Source organism: Pollachius pollachius, assembly GCF_949987615.1.
Source record: "Pollachius pollachius genome assembly, chromosome: 2".
NCBI classification, from domain to species: domain Eukaryota; kingdom Metazoa; phylum Chordata; class Actinopteri; order Gadiformes; family Gadidae; genus Pollachius; species Pollachius pollachius.
Genome location: NC_136935.1, coordinates 43,004,038 through 43,027,754, shown reverse-complemented (window position 1 = coordinate 43,027,754; position 23,717 = coordinate 43,004,038). Strand labels below are relative to the sequence as shown.

At 47.2% G+C, this 23,717-nt stretch overlaps 1 protein-coding gene across 1 annotated transcript in view; it reads left to right on the top strand.

The window, feature by feature from the left end:
* The window catches only part of LOC307070353 (protein sidekick-1-like), a gene marked incomplete at both ends in the record, with an annotated part of 237,560 nt that overhangs the window by 139,131 nt on the left and 74,712 nt on the right, over positions 1-23,717 (top strand). The window contains 9 exons of the mRNA XM_079728783.1: positions 898-1,000; positions 2,911-3,086; positions 7,965-8,048; positions 11,936-12,130; positions 13,456-13,572; positions 14,238-14,405; positions 15,237-15,339; positions 17,083-17,256; positions 19,790-19,926. Of these exons, the coding sequence (XP_079584909.1) occupies positions 898-1,000; positions 2,911-3,086; positions 7,965-8,048; positions 11,936-12,130; positions 13,456-13,572; positions 14,238-14,405; positions 15,237-15,339; positions 17,083-17,256; positions 19,790-19,926 (1,257 nt within the window). The remainder of the gene's footprint in view (positions 1-897; positions 1,001-2,910; positions 3,087-7,964; positions 8,049-11,935; positions 12,131-13,455; positions 13,573-14,237; positions 14,406-15,236; positions 15,340-17,082; positions 17,257-19,789; positions 19,927-23,717) is intronic.

Below are 23,717 nucleotides of genomic sequence, written 5' to 3'. Positions count from 1 at the left end.
GGAGTGGTAGCAGACATCACATGACCCACGGTGTGAATGGTAGGGTCACTGGGTGGGTGTTGGTCAACGTGCATGTGTTAGATTGTGGAGGGCTATGTGTTTGGGTGTGGCTCTGGGTGTATATGTGTGTATGTGTGGGTGTGTGTATATATTTTGTGTGGGTGAGCGTGTTTGGGCATGGCATGTGTGGGTGTCTGTGTGACTGTGCGCACGCCCGTGTGTCTCAGGTCATGTATCTGTGTGTGTGTGTATGTGCACGTGTGTCTGGATACGTGCACGGCATGCTTGCGTGTGTCTTCGATTGCATGACAGTGGGATATGAGTTTTCCGCTGCTGCGTTTCGATTAAAAGGGAGAATGGTGTCAGTTAGCGAGGGAGGACAGGAGAAGGAGAGGCAGAACGGAGCGGGCTGTAACTCAATTACCAACCTTACCCTCCTCTTCCTTCAAAGAGGAGATCAAACAGTCTCCTCCTCTCCTTCCACCTAAAGCTCCTTCCCTGCTCCCTATTTCCTGGTGCTACAGTGAGGCAGCAGGTGCAGATGTACCCAACATCTGTCTGTCACGCCCGTCTCACGCACAGCCCTATCCCTAACCCTTCTTTTATAATTGGTATGAATCATATCCATTTGAATCCAATTTACCAAATGCCTTTTTTTTCATTAACTTGGAAACCTTTTTAATTACTTTTGGTAAATGAAATTAAAGCTTTGATTATGATGTGTGGGGCTGACGACTATGTGTGTGGCCTAAATTAATCAACTTCCCTCCCTTTCTTTCTCTGCTCTCTAATTCTTTCCGTATCACTCTCTTTTTCTCTCTCTCTCTCTCTCTCTCTCTCTCTCTCTCTCTCTCTCTTCAGTCTGGCTAATGTCTCTCCAATGTCTCTCTGTTTCAGAATCCGACACAGAGCTGGTGTCTCCTGCGATCGTGATTGGACCGAGGAACACGACGGTGGTAGCTGGGGGGGAGGTCACGCTAGAGTGCATCGCCAACGGCAGGTATGACAGCACGTGTCTGCAGGCAAGACCACTCACACACACATGCACGCACAAACAAATGCACGCACGCACACACACACACGCACACGCGCACACACACACACAGGTACACACACAAACACACACACACACACACATACACACACGCACACGCACACACACACACACAGGTACACACACAAACACACACACACACACATACACGCCCGCACACACACGCACAGTAACACAAATACACACATACAAACACGCAAACACACACAGACCCACACAACCACATGCACACGCACACGCATGCACATTCAACCCAGACAAGACGTACAGGGTGTCACGTGTTGGAGCGTGAATTCGATTAAATGTACAACATGAAAAAAAGACCAATCAAATTCTGCAAAGTATACCAAAAAAAAACTGAATTACATGGTACACAATAAGACAGACGAAGTCAACATTGAGCGTGTATGCAACATATTACCATCGTTCATTAGGAACAGTGTCTGAAATGTCAACCATACGCCACTGCTACCCAACGTTGAAACCCAACCACAAGATCCAGAAATTAGGAGACGTTTGCAAGATCATGCTCTGACGCTCAACCCCCCCCCCCCCCCCAACCCACCCGCACACATTGTGGGCAGACAAGTGAGAGCCTCAACAGCTGCTTTACAGGGTGCTAGGGCCCCAGTTTTGACAGACGCTCAACTCCAATTAGTTTTTGCCTCGACCCCGTTCACCCCATCCTGTCCAATCACCCACTGGGTTCAACATGGGGACGGAGACAGCCAATCACACGAGATCTACCCCCGTTCCTCCCTCTCTCTCTCTTGCTGTCTCTCTCTCTATCTCATGCTCTTTCTCTCTCTCTCTCTCTCTCTCTCTCTCTCTATTTCTCTCTTGGTCTCTCTCTCACTTGTCTTTCTCTCTCTCTCACTCTCTCTCTCTCTCTCTCTCTCTCTCTCTCTCTCTCTCTCCTCTAGAGAGAGGAATCCTCCCACAGTAGGAATACATACACTAATAGGAGTCCCTCTTCATGTTTTAGTTTAGTTAGTAAACTAAAAGTTTGGTCGGCTAGGCTACAGGATAAATACACACATTTGAATTTTGTATACCATTGATGCAATAGTTAGGTTTTATTCTCTGCAATGCAGGCTTAAGAGTATCCGCACAGTTAACGATTGGCCATTTCGCCATTCAGCGTCGAATTGTATTCAGAACACTGTTTTCCATTTGTTTATAAATCTACCACCTGGGTTGAGATTTCTTTGTTATCTGTTTAATATAACAGTTTTTTGTTGGCTGTGAATAATGTGTCTTTTCAGTACGTTATATTGGTAGAGTGCTGCATTGACAACAGACCAAATGCAAGTCCTGGGCTTTATTTCAATGTGTGTGTTTGGGTTCATCCTGCTGCCGTGCATTTATATGTTTATTTTTCTTAATGCGATTCTGTGCTTCCGGTAAAGTCTCAGTAGCTTTTCCCGACAATCAGCAATCCACCGTGAGTGAGCGAGTCTCTCTCGCGCTGAGAGAGACTCTAATATGGCTCTAATATACAGACGGGCATCTGTCATTCCTCCACTCATTGGCTCAGAAACACATGATAGATTTAATTTGCAGTAATATGTCACGGTCTTTAGCTCTTCGCTTTTGTTCCATTGTGTTTCCATTTCATTTCAACTACTCTCCCCCTACTACCGCCTTCACTTTTCTCTCCCCTGCCTCTCTTCTCTTCTCTCTAGTTGTCATCTCCCCTCCCTCCATTTCCCTTCTCATCGCTCTTCACCCCCCCCCCCCCCAACCAAAAGCTGTCCATCCTTATTTTCTTATCCTTTTCCTTCACTCAGTCTCTCTTTCGCTACCTTAACCCATTTTACAGCTTCTTTACTTCCTCCGATATCCCGTGCGCTCAGACCCGTGGACAGGCTGGTGTTGTCATGGCGACGTGAGGGGCGGTGGCTGGCGGGCGGTCGGCGGCTGGTGATCCCCGCCCCCGTGCTGGCGGACTCCGGGGTCTACGTGTGTGAAGCGCTGCTGACCAACAGCACTCTGAGGACGGCCGAGGCCCGGGCCCACCTCACTGTGATGGGTACGACACGCAAGGGGAAACACGCACACGCACGCACACACGTCGGCACGCACGAATGCAAATGAACACTCTCTCACACTAACGCACGCACACGTACACACATGCATATGTACGCAGTCAGACACACACAGACACACACACATGTACATACACTCACACGCACAAGTGTACACACGCTCACACACGCACATGTACACACGCTCACACACAAACACAGATGGACACATGCTCACACACACTCAAACATGTACACACACTCCATTCACGCTTCACAAATAAACACACACATATATATATATATTCAAATATTCACACACACTACACAGGCAAACAAACAAACACATACACATACACTACACAGGCCCATACACACACACACACACACACACACACACACACACACACACACACACACACACACACACACACAGAAACACAAATAAATAAAAACACAAATATACTTAAATGCACTCACCAGCATGGGTGCTCCCAATCTCACCCAAACACACACACACACACACGCTGACGCACACAGTGATAAAAATGATTATCCATGATTATCCTGATTGAGGCAGCTTCCACTGCTTTTCAGCACGCTGCCCTCAGTCCTGTTCCTGCCACTGCCCTTATCTGTGTTCCTCTGGTCGGGCTCCAGGCTCCCATTGAGCCTGTTTATCCTCCTCCCCCTCCAATCATGCACCCCTCCCTGCCTCCATTACTCCCTGCTGCCCCCTATAGCACTGATGACTGGAGCCACGCATGCACGCTCATGCATTCACATGCACACACGCACACACCAACATAGATATCCTGAATGCCGCGCCTACGCACAATCACACAGACACTTTGACTATGCATGCGCACACACCAATGTCCATAAAGAGCACGCACCCACACACACACACACACACACACACACACACACACACACACACACACACACACACACACACACACACACACACAAACATAGACACAACAAAGACTAACTTCTAATGTCATACACACACACACATGAATACGCAAATAGAACACGTGTGTGTGTGTGTGTGTGTGTGTGTGTGTGTGTGTCTGTGTGTTTGTGTGTGTGTGTTGGTCAGAGAAAGGTATTAAGCAAGGGAACCCTCAGCGTTATGAAACAGGCGCTCAGCGGTCTCCGTGCGCTCCTAGCCAGCGTGCACGCCCCCACCACCGCCACACAGGGCCCTGATTGATTGGCCAAAACTTTTCTCCTCTTGGTTTGTCAGCGGGCTTTCTGATCTGCAGGGATTGCCAGAGCCGGGGAGTGAAGTACTCACGCCAGCAGAATACGCACTAGTCAGACTCACCTGCCTGAATATTTATACTGCTCTGTTCTCACTCGCGCTCACCTCCCCCATGACTCCCTGCCACTTAGTATCACCCTGTCTTGCTTTCTCACCTCTCACTCTCTCTTTCTTTCTCTCTTGGTCTCTCTCTCGATCTCTCTGTCTCTCTCTCTCTCTTCCTCTCTCTCCCTCTCTCTTTCTTTCTCTCTTGGTCTCTTGGTGTCTCTCTCGCTCTCTCTCTCTGGCTCCCCCCCTCTCTCTCTTTCTTTCTTTCTTGGTGTCTTGGTCTCTCACTCTCTCTCTCTCTCTCTCTCTCTCTCTCTGTCTCTCCATCTCCCGCTCTTCTCTGTATCTCCTAATGTCTCTCTGCTTTCTGAGCTGCAGCGGCTCTCTGCAGCTTCATTAGGCCAACAGGGCGGCGGCGGCGGTAATGCTAGCCGTGTAGTGCAGTCCCGTATCCCCTCCTATGTATCACAGGGGTAGGAGATGAGGAATACATTTGTACTGATCCTGGGCTCTGCTGCGGGATCACTTATCCTGGTAGCAATGAATAGGTTCCTAGAGAGACAACAACCGGTGTGCATGTGTGTGTATGTGTGTGTGTGTTTCTGTGTGTGTATGTGTGTGTGTGCGGGGGGGGGGGCGGAGTTTGTGTGTGTGTGTGTGTGTGTGTATGTGAGTGTGAGAGAGAGAGAGAGCGAGAGAGAGAGAGCGAGTGTATCTGTGTATTTAAGAGGGAGAAAGAAAGAAAGAGAGAGAGAGAGAGTGTGTGTGTGTGTGCTTGGTGTGCGTATAGAATAGTGATATCGGGAATGTTTGCATGTGTGTAAATTATATTTCTCCAGTTTTTGTGTGTGTGTGCATCCTTAGCCATTTTTTTCTGTATATTTTTGATTGTGTGTGCCGATTACGTGTTTGTTTGTGATGCTCTCGTGCATATGCACATATTGATGTGCATGCATATGGATGTGCAAAATGTGTTCCGGCTTTAGTGGACGTGTGTGCGTGTGTGTGTGTGTGTGTGTGTGTGTGTGTGTGTGTGTGTGTGTGTGTGTGTGTGTGAGAGAGAGAGAGCACATGTGCACACACAAAACCACACAAGAGACAAGGGTTATGCGTATGAAATAGATAAAAAGACCGCCTCAAAGGCATTCATTATTCAATTTCATTTCCATTCTGCCCCGCATCATGCATCAGAATATGTATGAAGACGCGCGCCTGTGTTGTCTACTATATGGATGCCAACTGGTGGGGACTACAATATGGCTCCAGCTCATTCTCCTATGTTAATTTGGGAGGTGACAGCAGACAGACTGTGTGTTTAACACTGAGAGCTGCAACAGTTTCCCACTGCCTCCATCACAGACGTCCTGCGGGCTGACCCTTGCACCCCTGCAGAGCATGTGTGTTTTTTCTTTTTGTATGTTTGTGTATGTGTGTCTCTGTGTGTGTGTGATTCTGTGTGTCTGTGTGCTGTTTTGTGAGTCAACTTCTTCCCTCGTATGCCATCTGGCAGTTTGTTTTTTGTAAGTGTCACCATTCGCTCTATCATCTCCAGTCCACTCAATTTATTTTGCATTTGTGTGTCTGTGTGTGTGTGTGTTTGTATGTGTGTGTGTGTGTGTGTGTGTTTATTCATGTTGGGTAATTGGTGGGAGAGTTAAGATGGAGTGGGGTGAGAGGCTGCAACAACAGCAGACAACACATAAACACACATGCACACAAACTACACTCAGACATGAAGTATGCTGTATGTTTTCCCCTGGCTTTTATCCCCTGCCTCAACAAAGGGAAAAAGGTAAAAATAAGGTCGCTTATTTTTCCAATGAGGTTTTCTTCCCCGTTTCCCTTTCCCGTTTTCAATGAGATTGGTTTGCCTAAGTGCAGCGCATCAAACAAACAACACGGTTTCCCAAAGAATCTCTCTCTACCTTTTGTGCAGAAGCTATAACGCAGTGAGGGAGCGAAGCCTCCTGCAGGAAAAATAAATATTTGAACCTCATGAGAAGGTAATGTCGGCCACCTGACAGCTCATGGATTTTGCATAACGACTCTGTCTTGTCAGGATCAAATGACACCTCATGACATATGATGGGGCGCACAATTCAATTTAAATTCAATATGCTTATTCAATACACTGCGCCACACCGCTGCTGAATCCTCACAAGGTGTCGAGGAAGACGAATGCGTTACGATCAAGCGCAAAGAACAGATATCTAACCCTCGAACATTGTTACAAATATACTCGAGTGGACAGCGGGCCAGAACTACACTGTAACCGTCTGGAACATTCACGGATCGGAATGATCGATATGGTTCTTATTGCAATCCATACTCTTTGACTAATATAGAATCAGGCTTTTCCATATTCATTACAACCTGACACAACTTATGATTCTCATCTTATTCCAATCCGAGCTGGACTGCATCCATCTCTGTTTGGAGTGCAACCGCCTGCGATTAGTGTGAAAGCAGGAATCAATTATTGTCACCTTCTTCGTAATCCTCTCCAGCTGCGTGCCTCACACCTCCTTTCCTGCGGCTGTCTATTTTCAGCATTGTGAAAAAACAATGAGCAAAACATGACGTACTTACTTTTTGACATTTTTGACACAAAAAAAAGTCCATGTCCCCATTTCATCTCCAACGAACAGGCTTTAATGATGCTCATAAGACAAAGGTTGCAAATGCGTTCACCGCCAGAATCCTCTCCCTCTTGTATCCCTTTATGTGAGTTCAAGTGATGCGTTAGGAACCTGTTGAGAGACTGCCATGAAATTCAGGTTACTTGGTTCTACATCGACGCAACGCAAGCGGGTTCACAGACCCATTACGTCCTTGCAGACTATCCTTGAGTCAACCGCAAGGGACTGACGTACGCCTCCCAAAAATGTTAGCCTTCGGTCAAGGCGACGCAGCGGCAAGGGCTGTGATTGGTCTGCTAACCGAAAACCGATTCCAAAAGCCAACTGCGTCGAAGCGTCTGCGTGGTCATTGTGTTGCGTCAACGTGGATCCATAACTGAGCCTTTATCTGGTGTTAAAACTTTGCTAGTAAACTGCAAACGATGTCTGTGAAAACGATGTCCCCGTCGAGAAGGGGTTGTATTCAATAACGCGTTCGGCTTGAGCTTAACAAAACAGTTTAGTCACTCACAGCAGAAATGCCACTTCCACTGCCACTAACGGCTAATTATCACAGCCATTACGAATATCATAATTATAATCTTCTGTGAGTGCTTTTACACCACCAAAAAAGCACAATAGCAGTGCTTTTTCAGAATTAAAGAATTTAAAAAGTAACATAAAAAAATAGATTCAAACTGTAAATACATCCATTGAAAAGAATTGAAAACCAAAGAATGAGAAAGATGTAGGAACGCAATCCTCATCTTGGACCGAGTGAGCGTGAGTGCATGGGTGGTACTTGAACCTTACGTATGAATAGGGCTCTCCTCACTGGAGCCACTCTCCCTGGATCCATCAGCGTGATAAAGCTCCGCTAAGCTATGGTAAGCTTTGGCCTGGCTCACGGCCTCGCTCTAATGCACCATCACTCTCTTGTCCTGCAGAGGGGCCGTCGTTCACCTCACTGCCCAAGAGGAAGACCCTGGCCGAGTTGGACAAGAACGTGGAGATCCCCTGCCTGGTAACAGGTAGGCTGTGTGTTTGTGTGTTTGCGGGTGTGTGTGTGTGTGCTCATGTGTGTGTGTGTGCGTGTGTGTGTGTGTGTGTGCTCGTGTGTGTGTGCGTGTGTGTGTGTGTGTGTGGGCTCTTGTGTGTGTGTGTTCTCTTCTGTGTACGTGTGTGTGTGTGTGTTATGTGTGTGTGTGTGTGTTTGTGTGTGTGTGTGTATGTGTGTGTGTGCGTGGGGACATTTCCTACTAAGCTACTCTTACTGTTAGGTTAATTAAATATGTGTGTGTGTGTGTGTCTACGTGTACGTGTGTGCCCGTGCGTCTAACCTTATTCTCTACATTATGTTGTTATTTCCCCACACAAACTTGTTCAATGACTCTAATAAGTGAACAAGTAATCGCTACTAATTGCTTGATCACTTAATGGCTAGCACTTAGCACAGCATGCCAAGTCTTATTCTGAATGATGTGTGGATAATTCTCCACCCTAGTTCTCCGCCTCGCTCCCGTCAGGCCACTTGCATCCGTTTCTTCCCGCTTTCTCCTTGTGTCTTGTCTGTTTCTGACTGTCAGAAAGGTAAAGTGCCCCCCCCGGCTAGCAGTCTGACAAGTCCACCTCATCCTATACTGCTGCGTCCCAAAGGCCACCTCAATGTGGCCTGCTGCTGCTGCCGTGGGTTCACTGGAGGTTTAGTCAGACGCAGTAGCAATCTTAATACAATGAATCTGAATAGCATCCTTGTGTTCCATGGTGTCCCTATTGAAAGGAATCACAGAGGCTTCATATTGAAGTGTACCAGCGCCCCCAACGCCTCTGCACTTCTCTCTCTCCCTGTCCCTCTGTGTGTCCCTCTCTCCCTCTCTCTCTCTCTCCCTCTCTTTGTCTGCCTTTCTCTCTCCATCTCTCTGTCTCTCTCTCTCCCTCTCTTTGTCTACCTCTTTCTCTCCCTCTCTTGTCTGCCTCTCTCTCTCTCTCTCTCCCTCCCCTCTCTCTCTCTCTCTCGCCCCCATCCTCCATCTCTCTCTGTCTCTTTCTCGTTGCCACCCAGGTGAGTGTCTGCTCCTAGGCAGTAATGTGATACCGGGCCTGTGTAATTAAATAGAGCCACTGGAGTTCAACGGGGTGCAAGAGGGAAGACAGATAGAGGGCACGGTGAAGAGGGGCGAGAGACACCCGGTTACAGCGCAAGTTTGGAAAAAAAATAAAGAAATTAGAGGGGGGCATACGCCTGCTCTCTCTCTCTCTCTCTCTCTCTCTCTCTCTCTTTTTGTCTATCTGCATCGCGCTCTCCTTCTCTCTCGATCTCCAGCTCTCTCTCTTTTGATCTGTCCATCAATCTCTCTCTCTCTGACTCTCCATCCCTCTCTTCATCTCCTTATGTTCTCTTTTTCCCTTTATTCTCTCTCTCCCTGTTTTTCTCTCTGCCCCTCTCTCATTGTCTCTCTCTCCTTGATCTTTTGTCTCTGTCCCTTCCCATTGTGTCTCTATAGGGAACACACGAACACGTACACACACACACACACACACACACGCATACATATAGACACACACTCACTCACTTGCTCACACTCACACACACACACCCACCCCAACCCCCCACCCCCCCCCCCCCCCCACCCCACCCCCCACACACACACACACACACACACACACACAGACACAAACACAACACAGCACGGCACAAAGAGCCACTTAATTGATGTGAAAAGAGAGAGAGCACAATAGAGAGATCGAGACAGAGAACGACAGAGGGAGAGAGAGACAGAGGGAGAGAGAGACAGAGAGGGAGAGACAGAGTGGGAGAGACAGAGAGGGACAGAGAGCTTGTAGCTGTAATTGCATGAACCCTCCTCCGCTCGCCCATATCCGTCACGTCGGCCAGACTGTTGACAAGCTGAGTCTGCTGAATGTCTGCTCGGCTGTTCTACCCCCCCCACACACACACACACACACACTCTGTCCCGGCCTCACCCTTGCCCTGCCCGCCCACACCCTTCAATCAATATATTAGAAGTGCTGGTTACGCCACCACTCATATGTATTATCGTGGAACAAGAGGCGGGGAGCTGGAGGGAGAGAGGGGCGGTGAGGGATATTGAGAACGCAGCATAGACCACTTCACTGGAGTGTGTGTGTGTCGGCTACGAAGCACAGTCGCTGTAGTTGGTCCGAAGTTTTAGTTTAGTTTGCATGTTGTTGTGGTGTGTTTGTGTGTGTGTGTGTGTGTGTGTGTCTTAGGGAACTGCATGTTTGTGTATGTGTGCGAATGTGTGTATATAACTACCTGTGTGTGTACCTGTGTGTGTGTCTGTGTGTTTCTATGAGTGTAACTAACTACATGTATGTGTTTGTGTCAATATGTGTATCTAACCACGTTTGTATGTGTGAGTGGCTGTGTGTGTCTATTAGGGATGGGTCAGAATATTTGATTATTCGATTATTCGTTCCCGAGGGTCAGATTCGATTTTTAACATTTGGACCATTAACATTTTTTCCCATTCAAATAAACAAGAATTAACGGACGGAAAAAATGTTGGACAGGTGTCTAAGGGCATTATCCCGCTTATACCATGGTCACTTGCCATAAAAAATAAATTAATACCATTCATTTATATTTTCATGCGTTTTACAATCTATAAAGTTTTTCACAAACCATAACTTTGTTTCCCTGGTAACGCCTGAGGGTTTGACTAATACCTGGAACAATCCCCTCTCGTAATGGAAACGTTGTTCACTCCTCAAGTAAATAGGACGGACCTTAGCTACGACTTGGCAGCGGGAGGTATTCTAGTCCGCTCAGCTATGCGCCAGAGAGCTAACGTTATGCATTGTACATATTTATAATTCGAAATTCGTCCCAGCCTTAATACCACAGATACTCTAGGGCAGGGGTCGGCAACCCTAGGCACGCGTGCCACCACTGGCACGAGGCAGCTTAAACATTGGCACACTTTGAAAAAAAAAAAAAAAAAACATTCTCATATATTCTCGTTTTTTACATTTCTCACAGTGCAAATATGTTTTTGAATGAGTTTCTGAATGTTTCTGATATGTAATTATAATTTTTAAGCCCATGTTGCAAAAATAACAACCCAAAAAACATTTAAAATGTTGATGCATGATTGTGGACTATATGGAAATAGTACAATTCCAGGTCTTCTGGAAATGTTTTTGGTCACTGTGTCATAATTCAGCTTAATTTTTAATATATTGTTGCTTAAGGCACACTCATTAACGAGAAAATGTCAAACTGGCACTGCATGTTGAAAAAGTTGCTGACCCCTGCTCTAGGGTCTATAGCATATAACCCCGTTGTCTGATTATAGTTTAATTAGTTTTTCACAATTTACCAGCTCTCGTTTTGAAGACCGAATCACCGCGCCTTTCGTTCCAATGGGAATCGCGACGGTCTATACTTTCAACATAAAGTGTGCATATTTATAATTTCAAATTCGTCCCAGCCTTTATACCACAGATACTATAGGGTCTGTAGCATATAACCGTGTTTTCAGATTACAGTTTAATGCATTTTTCACAATTTACCAGCTCTCGTTTTGAAGGCTGAACAGACAATTTGACTGGAACTACTTAGCAGGCAGTTGTTTTTTTGCCTTTAAGATACTAAGTGATTTCTTTCCGACGATCCATGGCTGTCTTTGTGAATGTCGGCACACATCGAATAATCGATTATTCATTCATAACACCCGATGATTATTCGACCATGAAAAATTTGAATTATTCACATCCCTAGTGTCTATGTGTGTATCTCACTATGTTTCTATACGTGTGTGTGTATCTTAATATGGTTGCGTGTGTGTGTGTGTTTGTGTGTGTGTATCTTAATGTGTTTGTGTGTGTGTGTGTGTGTGTGTGTGTCTTAACGTGTGTGTGTGTGTACTCCCAGGCACCCCTCAGCCCAGGATGGAGTGGTTCAAAGACGCCGTCCCTCTCTCCCGACTGGCCAACCCTCGGTACAAGGTTGCCGCGGCGACGGGGCTGACAGTGCGGCGGGTGCAGCCGGAGGACGGAGGCATATTCCAGTGTGTGGCGCGCAGCGCCGCGGGGGAGGTCCAGGCACACACACACCTGCAGGTCTCCAGTGAGTCTCAAATGCACACACACACACGTAAATGCACGCACACACACACAGACACACGCACACACACACAAACACTCGCGCACACACACACACCTTCAACCATTTAATGATTAAATACACTCACTCACACACACATCTGCAGGTCTCCAGTGAGTCTCAAACACACACACGTACACACACGCAAACACACACAAACGCACGCACTTAAACACCTTCAACCTGACTATGATGAAATACACTAACTCACACACACACACACCACACATACACAAGCACACTTTTTCCACAATAGGACTGAACACATCCACACACACACACACACATACACAAAAGTAGGTCTCCAGTGAGTCCCCAGAACTGCACACATACACAATCACACAATCGCATGTTTCGAATAAATACGCAAACATCCGCAAACACAAACACACCAACAAACAAAAACACGCATAGGCAAAGGGATGAAATAAAATACTTAGAAAGTGACGCACACACACTCAAACACAAACACACACACACACACACACACACACACACACACACACACACACACACAGCATGACTGCATTATTGACGTTCCACTTTAGTGCAGTGTGTGTTTGAGCATTACTAACTCACTTCTGTTGTTGCGGGACCGTATTTGGTTTCTTCTCGAGCTCCTTCCCCCCTCCTGTTGTTCTGCTCTTGTCCTCCGCTCTGCTGTTTGCACACATTACACACATGGGTTGGAGTGGGCCTGAAAACAGAATTAAGTGGAGTACACGGATTTCAAATGCAACCATAGCACCCTATACTTCATCCTGCGAACACGTGCATACTCACGCACACACACACACACACACACACACACACAAACACACACACACACACACACTAAACACACACACACACTAAACACACTGACATACATTCACATACATACATTGGAAGAATCCATACTCATTCACACACCCACACACAAACAAATAATGCAAACACATGTGCGAAAAGATAATGAAATACACCCACAGAGTTACACACACAAAACAACCCGGTAAGCCTCTGCGGGATAATGAATCAAGTATACATTGATCAGAGGATGTGTGTGTGTGTGTGTGTGTGTGTGTGTGTGTGTGTGTGTGTGTGTGTGTGTGTGTGTGTGTGAGTGAGTGAGTGAGTGAGTGAGTGAGTGAGTGAGTGAGTGAGTGAGTGAGTGAGTGAGTGTACATGCACTCGTGGAGTGAGAGCTCACTTCCAGTCTCTCTTTTATTCTGCTGTCACCTGTACATAAAGGACTCTGCTAGCCCTTCAACTGCCTCCCTTTCTCTCCTGTATCGTCTGTCTCTCAGGTGTAGCCCCCACCTTTATCTCCCCCCCAACTCACCAGGCGGTTACCGAGGGCAACGCAGCCTTGTTTACCTGCCAGGCCAGCGGAGCCCCCAAACCAGCCATTGTCTGGAGTAAAGGTACGTTTTACCCTGGCTTGGACCAGACCTTTTGTCTCCTCTGCCCTTTGTGTGGGTGTGTGGGTGTGTGTGTGGGTGTGTGACGCCACCCGCTCTTGAGCATGTGCACTCTCTTTTGTTTGTGTGTGTGTGTCGGTGTAAGGTGTGTTTCTCGTGTGTAGTTGTAAGGAGTCGATTCTTTCCAACCTTACACCTTCTTTCTCTTTGAAAGTTTATTGAAATGCCTTCGTATTAATTTATCATACTTGACTCCAGCTTACCAAGGCTCTTCTTTCTCTTCCTCTCTCTCTCTTTCTCCCTGTCTCTGTCTCTCTCTCTCTGTCTCTCTCTCTCTCTCCCTCCCTCCCTTCCTTTCTCCTTCCCTCCCTACCTCCCTCTCTGCCTCTCTCTCTGTCTTTCTCTCTCTCCCTCCCTCCCTCACTCTCTATGCCTCTCTCTCTCTCCCTCCCTCCCTCTCTATGCCTCTCTTTCTCTCTTCCTCCCTCTCTCCCTCCCTCCCTCCCTCTCTATGCCTCTCTCTCTGTCTCTTTCTCTGTCTCTCTCTCTGTCTCTCTCTCTCTCTGTCTCTCTGTCTCTCTCTCTCTCTCCCTCCCTCCCTCCCTATCTATGCCTCTCTCTCTCGCTATGCCTCTCACTCTGTCTCTCCCTCCCTCTGTGTGTGACAGGGTCCCAGGTGCTGGCCAGCGGTTCGGTCCGGACACCCAGGTACTTCCTGCTTGAGTCCGGGGGGCTGCAGGTGCAGCCGGTGGGCTCCCAGGACTCGGGAGAGTACACCTGCATCGCCTCCAACCCGCAGGGCAGCATCAACGCCACGGCTGGGCTCACCGTCTGGAGTAAGATGATGTCCCCCCCCCCAGGACCCCCATGCAGGGACACGGGCCAGGCTGATGGGGCCAGACAGACAAATGACTTGATATACACACCATCATAAAACGCCTAGGCTAACGTTTAGGGCAGAATGGAGTGGCGCTTGCCGCTCTGTTCCAAGTACACGGCTTGCAGACATAGAGATAACGGCAGAGAGGGAGAGGGAGCAATGGGGAGAGAAAAGGGAGAGAGCGATTATGGGATGGAAACCGCTTCCTTCTAAATGATTACCTGCATGTGTCTTCTGGACGGAACTGTCCATTTGTGTGTCTGGAATATACCAGGTCAGCCGTAGGTAGCAGGTAGCTAGTACAACACAAACGCACTGCCATTAACAACAACAACAGCTGTTAAACCTGTCTCATATCTTTGATGACAGTTTACTAATGACCCTAACCACTGGTTCCGTTGTCAGGTTAATCATGTGTGCTAGCGAGGGGCTGAGGGATCCCCTCTCTCCTTAGTACATTTATTCAGCGTTTCAGGGTTTCTCAACTCTCTTTTGAGGTTCATTCAGAAGCAGGTTAGCCGGCTAGCAATCAAGCTCAGGGTTTCATTCAAACAGCATACTATTCAAACTCGGTTCATGTATTTCACCAGATGCGTTTGTGCTGGGTGTAAGGCTATGCCAGTGCTTAAATACCTCCAGGCACACCTGTTCTGGGGCCACGTTCAAGATGTGCTTTGCAGGGATAGGTGATCAACTAATTGGCTGTGTCGGAAACCCAACAGAGTCCTAATCTTCTGCCATGAATGACTGTGTTTGTCTCCTCGGTTGGCACGGCGTGATCTGCCAGGTCGGACCCTCATCTCCGTGCCCCCGTCAGACCAGCGCGTCATTAAGGGGACCACCGCCACGCTTGACTGCAACGCCCAGCACGACCCCAGGGTTGACATCAGGTACCACTTAGACCAAGGCTGTGTGTGTGAGTGAGAGAGAGTAAGTGTGTTTAGTTTTCTTTGTGGGTATATGTATGTGTGTGTGTATTTGTATGTGTGTGTAAGTGTATACATGTCTAAGTCTATGGGCCAATTGACTTTCTACACTGACGAATGTGTCGTTGCTAGTTTGCAACGCATGTGTTGTTGCTAGTTTGCAACTGGCGCAGAGCGTTCTTTTCCCTCCACCGCCACGCGTCGGTAAATTAGGGAATGATCTTGCGCCCCAAGGGGCGGTTCGGCGAAAGGAGGAGGCGTGTTCTGGCGTTCCCCAAACGTTCCCTTTTGCTATTTTGCAGTTTCAGAAAACAATTCCGCCTCAAACTAGAAAATACCTGTTTTAAAGTCAGTGGCGCGTTGTTCGGATGCTATTTTAAGAGCGCATGCATAATGTTGCTTGTGAACATCACGCATACACTTTGCGTCTCTCATCTACCTAGCCACACATTCTTGGTAAATATTTGGGAAAGAACAGCTGATACAGCGGTAATAAGTTGTACTTTTAAATCAGTGCATCTGCAAACACCGTAAAGCAAACACATATTTTCTTGACACAGACATTGTGTACAAGCCCATAACTTTTAGGATTGATGAGTATTTGATCGTGAGAAAACATTGTTTTACCGTGAGTGAGTGTTAAAAAGAATGAATGAGTGCGGGCGCGCGTAAAAGAATGAATGAATGCAGGCACGCGTGTGCGTCCATCTGTTTAAACACACGCAAACTAAACACGTAACGCATAATATAGTCCATGGCAATGTATATTAACGAGGGGACACATGCATATTAGGAACACAAGTCGATAACGATAATGCATACAATACTGGTAAGAAACTACGTTTGTTAATGTATTGAGTATATCATTAAATAGAACCACAGTTACCGCATATCATGTGTGTTAAGTTTTCTTTGCTGAAATTTATTTGAGGACTCAGTATTTCTGAAGTTTAGGAAGAAAACGCTATTCCATGTGTGAATTAGGCCATATTATTTGGCCATAAACTGAGCCATTTGAAGTTTGAAATTCATGTGGTCATGCAGCTGTCTCAGCAAAGACTGCAGAAGCGCTGTCAAAATATCAACTCGTCAGATTCAAATGCGCTCATGGCTCTTAAAGGGGATGGGAGATGGCACTCTCATTGGTTTATTGCACGTTATGTCCAAACCACACCTACGGGTAATTAGGCTTCTTCAGACCAACCCTTTTTAGATTTGCGCCGGGCGCAAGAGTAATTTATCCACCGGTAAAATAGCAACATCGCCATAGAACCGCCCACAAAGCTTCTTGCGTTTGCCGCTTCTCACTTGGGTTTCAGACCGTTAAAATAGGGCCCTATGTGGGTTTGTTTGTGTGTCTCTGTGTGTGTGTGTGTGTGTGTGTCTATGTGTGTGTGCCGGAGATTTGTGTGTCTTATTTGTGTGTGAGTGTATCTGTTTGTGTGTGTGTGTGTGTGTATCAGATTTGTGTCTCTGTGTGTGTCTATGTGTGTGTGCATGAGATCTGTGTGTGTCTTGTGTGTGTATGTTTGTTTGTGTCTATCTGTGCGTGCGTGAGATTTGTGTCTGTGTGTGTGCATGTGTGTGAGTGTCTCTGTGCTTATGTGTGCCTTTGTGTCTATGTCAATATGTCTGTATGTTTATGTGTGTGTGTGTGTGACTCCTCTCTCTAACCCCCACCTTCCCCCTCTGGGCCCCTCCCCCCAGCTTCCAGTGGTACCGTAGCGGCACCCTGGTGCGGCCCAGCAGCGGGGGGCGCGTCTCTGTGCGGCAGGGCTCCCTCACCATCGGCCAGACGTGGTCAGGGGACATCGGGGACTACACCTGCACCGTCACCTCGCGGGCGGGCAACGACTCCCGCTCGGCGCGCCTGGAGGTCATGTGAGTGCGGCGCGCGTCACGTCACAAAACCTACTCCCCAACACCCCCCCCCCCCCCCCCCCCGGCTCATTATAGAAACAACCGCCACCAATCAGCAGCCCCCTATAACCCGCCCCCCGGGGAGTATAAATGTTCAACGCGTCGCTGGCGGCGAGCGAGAACAGCCGAGCCGAATGGAGTTTGATTGACAGACAGACGGCTTGGCTGCTCCGAGGCGCACACACACACACCTGTGAGGAACCGTCAGAAATGCAGACGAGCCTTGAGGAGAAGCAGCAGCCCTACTAATTGCCCGTGGAACATAGTGTAAAAGCAAAACGTCCCAATTAATTATAAAATACCTTGTTTCCCGATGCTTACCACGGACATCTCAAGAAGATTGGTTCTCCGATCCCCTGGACTAAAAACGTTTCTTTACCCACTAACGAACGGAGGGAAACTCTCAAGACCTGATGCCTTCTCAATAATGATACCGGTACCACCTAATTACTCTGCAGGGCTTCCCTGCTGCCGTGCAGAAGCGTGAAAGCGGGCCCGTGAGTCATTTAAGCCCATTTAGCCGACAACAAAGCAACACCAACAACCACACCAAGTCATCTAAACACATCCTATCATCGCAGGGTCTCATTAAATGCGAGTATAAAGGTAGCTGATTTGGCATGGGCCATTACATATTAATAGGGACAGGGGGTGATATATCTTTAAAAAGGTGCCGCTGATATATTAATACGACGACCAGGTGAAAGGGAGCGAACCTGACTCCACACCCCAATGAATTATAGAGCGGTGAGGTTACACCAGTCATACCCGCCATGATGGAGGGGCCGCCAGCTCCTATGCAGCCGCAAAAACACAGGGGACCAGCGCGAGGGCCCCGGCGTTGTCAGGCAGTGTGTGTGCATGTGCGTGTGTGTGTGTGTGCATATATGTGTGTGTGTGTGTACTGTAAGTTTGATTGTGTGTGTGTGCGAGAATGTGAACTATTAAGTTTGATTGTGTGTGCATGTACCTCTGTGTATGTGTGTGAGTGTGTAGGTACTGTAAGTTTGATTGTGTGTGTGCGTGTGTGTGTAGGCGAGTCTGTGAACCGTAAGGTTTATTGTGTGTGTGTGTGTGTGTGTGTGTGTGTGTGTGTGTGTGTGTGCGTGTGTGCGAGGGTTTGAATTATAAGTTTGATTGTGTGTGTGTGCGTGGGCCTGTGTGTGTGTGTGTGTGTGTGTGTGTGTGTGTGTGTGTGTGTGTGTGTGTGTGTGTGTTTGTGTGTGAGTGTGGAGGCGGATGTCTGGCTGACATTCCTGTTAGCTCAGTATCAAAGGGTCAGGGAGTGTAACCGACACTGGCAGATGAGGAGACAGACTAATTAGCGGCAGGTGATTGGTTCAACTCCTCCAAGACCCCTTTTGTGTGCTGTGCGTGCGCGTGTGTGCGCACGCGTGTGGGGGAGCGCGTGTGTTGTGGTAAAGCCATTGCTTCACCGCTGGCTGGTCCTCGTGCAATAATTAATAAGATCATGTCAAGTCAGGAAAAAAAACAATAGCCTCCGTCTCCCTTACTGCACTGTCTATATTTTCTCTCTCCATTTCCTCCCCCCCTCCTTCCTTCCAGCTCAAACATCTGTTTCTCCTCAGGCGCTCACCTCTTCCCTGCCCTCTCTTTCCTTCTCTCCCACTATCTCCTCTCTCCCACATTTCTCTTCCTCTTTTCTCATATCTGTCTCTCGCCTTCTCTCTGAAATGTTGGGTGAGATAAAAAGTGTTATTATAATCTATCTTCCTCCCCTTCGTTCTTTTTGTCCCCCTCTCCTCTTCTCGCCATCTAAAAAAACAGTCTCTATCCTGCCTCGTCTAAAGCCCTCCTCCCTGACACACAAACGTACCACAATAACAAGGCAGGGGTTCACACATACAAAAGAACCCACAGCAACTTGACACAATGGCTTTGTTGACCAGACCCTGTCTTTTTCGGTTTGTATTAGTATTGTGCGGCGACACTTAATGCTCCTCTTCTCTCAACAGTACATAATGACCTCTCTCTGGCTGTCTGGCTTCTGTCGTTTGGCTGTGAGGCAGGTTATTATAAATAAATGATTAACCGGGACAGTTGGACTCCAACCGCAGTGTTGTTGAGTTTGTTATGCTGTCCTCACTTCAGTTCCAATACAACCGTTATTCAGTTGTGCGGCAAATGGAGAAAAACACTTGAGCTTTGTCATTGTTTCATCTAAAACAATGAGCAATAACAACAACAAAAAAACCTAGAATCACTGACGCATTGCTCATCTAAATGATTTCCATTTGTACACTAGACGCTAAGCTCTCCTCTCCCTGTTTTGCGTGTGTCTGTGTGTGTGTGTGTGTGTCTGTGTGTGTGTGTGTGTGTGTGTGTGTGTGTGTGTGTGAATGCGTGCGTGCGTGTGTGTGTGTGTGTGTGTCTGTGTGTGTGTGTGTGTGTGTGCGTGTGTGCGTGCGTGCGTGCGTGCGTGCGTGCGTGCGTGCGTGCGTGCGTGCGTGTGTGTGTGTGTGTGTGTGTGCAGTGAGCTGCCCCACTCGCCCCGCTCACTGGCGGCCCAACTCAACGACTCCGACTCCCGGTCTGTGCACCTGTCTTGGCTCCGCCCCTTCGACGGGAACTCCCCCCTGCTGCACTACCTGCTGGAGCTCTCTGAAAACAGTAAGTGTGTGTTTTGTGTTTTTGTGTGTTTGTGTGTGTGTGTCTGTCTGTCTGCCTGTCTGTCTGTCTGTGTGTGTGTCTGTCTGTGCCCGTGTGTGTGAGGAATTTAGAATTTTTCTTTATGTCTACATTGCTCTTCCAAATGTTTGTTGTTTTTTGCGTCTGGATGTAAACTCCCAATTCCTTGAGCAGCCAACAGCTGCTGGCTCACTCCCCAGCAGGAAGTGACAAGCCCTCATTTACGCTAGACAAACATATGGGGAATGATGCGGCTGTGCGCTTGGGTCCCCGTACGCACCATTTCTTCTCCCCCACCTCACACACTTATTCCCTTCTTCTCCCTATCTTACGGCCCATCTCTCTGTCTGTCTCTCTGTCTCTGTCTCTGTCTCTGTCTCTCTCTCTCTCTCTCTCTCTCTCTCTCTCGCTCTCTCTCTCTCTCTTTTCTCCCACTCTCTGTGAGTCACAGATGTCTGAACAGCAGGAAAGAGCTCTGTCAGATTACGGAATGCTGACAGAGAGACGGAAAGAGAGGGAGGGAGACGGGGGATGGGGGGGGGGGTAAGAGAGCAGGGAAGGAGTCAGTTGAACTAATCCAGTGTAAGATGGCTGTAAATGTGTTCTGGCTCATGTTGAACAGGGAGACTGGCGGGAGCCAGCCAGCGCTAGGCGCGACAGACATAAAGGATAACATTATTAAATCCCCAGGGGGTGAATTCAGCACCAAAGCGGCGGTTTCGCTTACATGTCTTTCATGATACGCACTTGAACAACACAGTTTTTTTTTTCTTTGTGGAACTTAAAGGAGCAGCAGGTCACATTTTGGCGAAATGCAAAAAAAATGGCCACCTGCCATACCCCCCTCCCACCAAACGATGTCCGATCGTGCACACACCGATCACCGTAGATACTTAAAGGCAAAACCTGGTTCTTCATGTTTTCCTGAATGGAAGCTACACAACTAGCCCTGGTTGGTTGTTTGTTGACAGAAAATTGAACAATTCTTGATAGCCTACTAGTCATAAAGAGAACAGACTCGAATTTAGTTAAAACATGTACAGAACATTACATTTACAGATGTCTGCTGGAATGTTATGATTAATGAGTCTTTTTGGAGAAAAACACAGACTGCTCCTTTGAATGTCAGATTGAACTTTAAACCGCTGAAGCCCACCTGATCCAGAGCAAATGAATGTCAACAAGGCCACCGGTCCAGATGGTATTTCTGATTTTCTTTTAAGAACATCTGCAGATGAATTGACAACCCCCTGGTCCCCCATTTTCCAGAGGTCCGCACAATGTAGCACACGATGGAAAAGGGCAATCATCACACCTTTCTATAAGAAACACTCTCCAAGGGACAATAGGGATTATAGACCTATTGCTCTTGCCGTTTTGAAGAAGTGTACGGAGATCGGCTCATGGTGATCAAACTACAGCTGGATGTGGGCCCACAGCTAGATCCCTACCAGTTTGCATGAGCGAACTTTGTTCACAGACCTGGCTTCAAACCTGTCTCAAATATTTTTGAGGTAGTATACTGAACCTTGATTAAACTAAATAAATAATATGTTAACAACTGCTGTGATTCCCATCACATCAAATGCCTCGTTTCCAACGCCTCTCAAACATTATATCCTGTAGTATACTGAACATTGATTAAATAAAATAAACAATATGTTAACAACTGCTGTGATTCCCATCACATCAAATGCCTCGTTTCCAACGTCTCTCAAACATTTTATTGGTAGTATACTGAACATTGATTAAACAAAACAATAAATGTGTAAACAACTGCTAGAGAGTAGAGCTGAGGGAGGGATGTTCGGGGGACATGTTGCCACCCAGGCAGTGCGTCCATGACCCTCATTAGCTTTTTCAAGCCCGGTTTTTCACGTGCTTGTAGGCTTAAAATCTTTGGTGATACAGAACGTAATGTGCTGGTTATTTCTTTGTTTCATTCTGTGCCAGTTCTGTGCGAGTTCAGGCTTCAGGTAGCCCAACCATTTCTAAATAACTGAAGTGGTATGGCCTAATAAGTACAATTTCTTAGACTTTGGCGAAACAAATTCCTCGCACTCTGTATCGCCTCCGCTCATTTCCTTAAGAGACATAGTCCTCGTGGGCTGTTGTGAGTGGGAGGGGCCGGAAACATACGTCAACCCTATGCGTTGGTTTCTCCTGCTGTACGATTGGCTGAATCGTGTCCATTCTTTGGAGGTAGAGGAAAACTATCGTATTATTGTATTCTAGTTCAACGCATTGCACTGACTCGGGGCGCTGTGCTCAAGTCACTGATTGATGCTGTTAAATGTATCCATCGAAAATATTTAAAAATATATTTAAAATTAACACCACCGTGATGGTGGCCGATTTGAAGGCGATTGATATTAATATTGATGTATCGTCCACCCCTAGTGGAGAGCACCCGGCGGCGGGCCGTCTCAGCCTGCTCTGGCCACTTCAGGGTAGGGCGGAACGCCCGGAGAACTGAGGGCAGAGAGCCACGAGCATCATGGGAGTCTGGCAGCGTCCAACACCCCAGGCTGTGTTTGATGAAATGATGAATCAGACAGGCCCAAAGAATCATCCCAGACCCCGACCAGGTCCTCCACCCAGAGCACCAGCTTCTACCCTCAGGCAGAACCCTCAGAGTCCTCCAGGTCGGGCTCCACTGCTCCAAGAACGCCTTCCCCCTTTCCATAAAAGCCCTAAGTGGCAAGTTAGCCGGAGGCCAAGCGCTGTATCGCAGCTTTTAACTCTTATTCGTGAACATGTACCCTCTCTTGTGTTCGTCGTTATGATGACTGCAGGTGTATTGGGTTGATGGGAAGTGTGCGAATTGGTTGGTTAGTGGCAGTCCATGCACGTACCCTAGGTGCTTTGTGTGTGCATGTGTATAGTTGACAGCGTGTGTGTGTACTGTGTGTATGCCATGTGTTATGAGTGGCAGCCTGTGTATGTGCTGCGTGTATGCCATGTGTTATGGGTGTATGCGTGACGGACTGCGTACGTACTGTAGGCATGCATATGCTGTGTGTGTGTTCAAGACCAACTTGCTTTGAGACAATAAAGCCCATCTTATCCGCTGTTATCTTATGGGCACAGAGTCTCCTCCCTACTGTTTGAAGGGTAAGACGTTTCCTATCTTACCGGTTATCTTAAATCAACAAGTAGGCTCCAATCTCCACATCAGTGTATTAAAACCGTTCAAGGCCAGCGATTGAGCAGTGGGCCGCTGCTTGTCCATGTGGAGAACACTGTGTTTATTCCTGTAGACATCGCGCCCAGGGAGAGGAATGAGTAGTCAGTGAATAATCATCTTCTTAAGAGTGCGGAGACAGGTATAATTAGCAGGTACTTCCAATCCCTGCAGCACCAATCATCCACTGCCTTTTAGAAATGTTATTGATATGAGGTTTTAAATACTTTCCTGTATCGTCTGGAAGTAGTCATTGAGCTGATATATGCAATGTGATTTCAAAATAGTGTTTATTGAACAAAAGACTGTATTTAATGGTATTACTTTAGTTAACGAATCCAAAGTAGAACGTGGTATTGCTCAAATTAACATATTTAAATCAGAACATTGAATTGCTCAAATTAACATAATCAAATCTGAACATGGTATTTCTCAAATTAAAATATCCAAAGTAGCATTTTATTACTCTACATAACATATCAAGGATTTACATGCTCTAACTAACATATCCTTGCATCATGTTATTGCTCTAATTAACATATCACTGCATGATGTTATTACTTATTATCATAGTAGCACATGTTGTTAC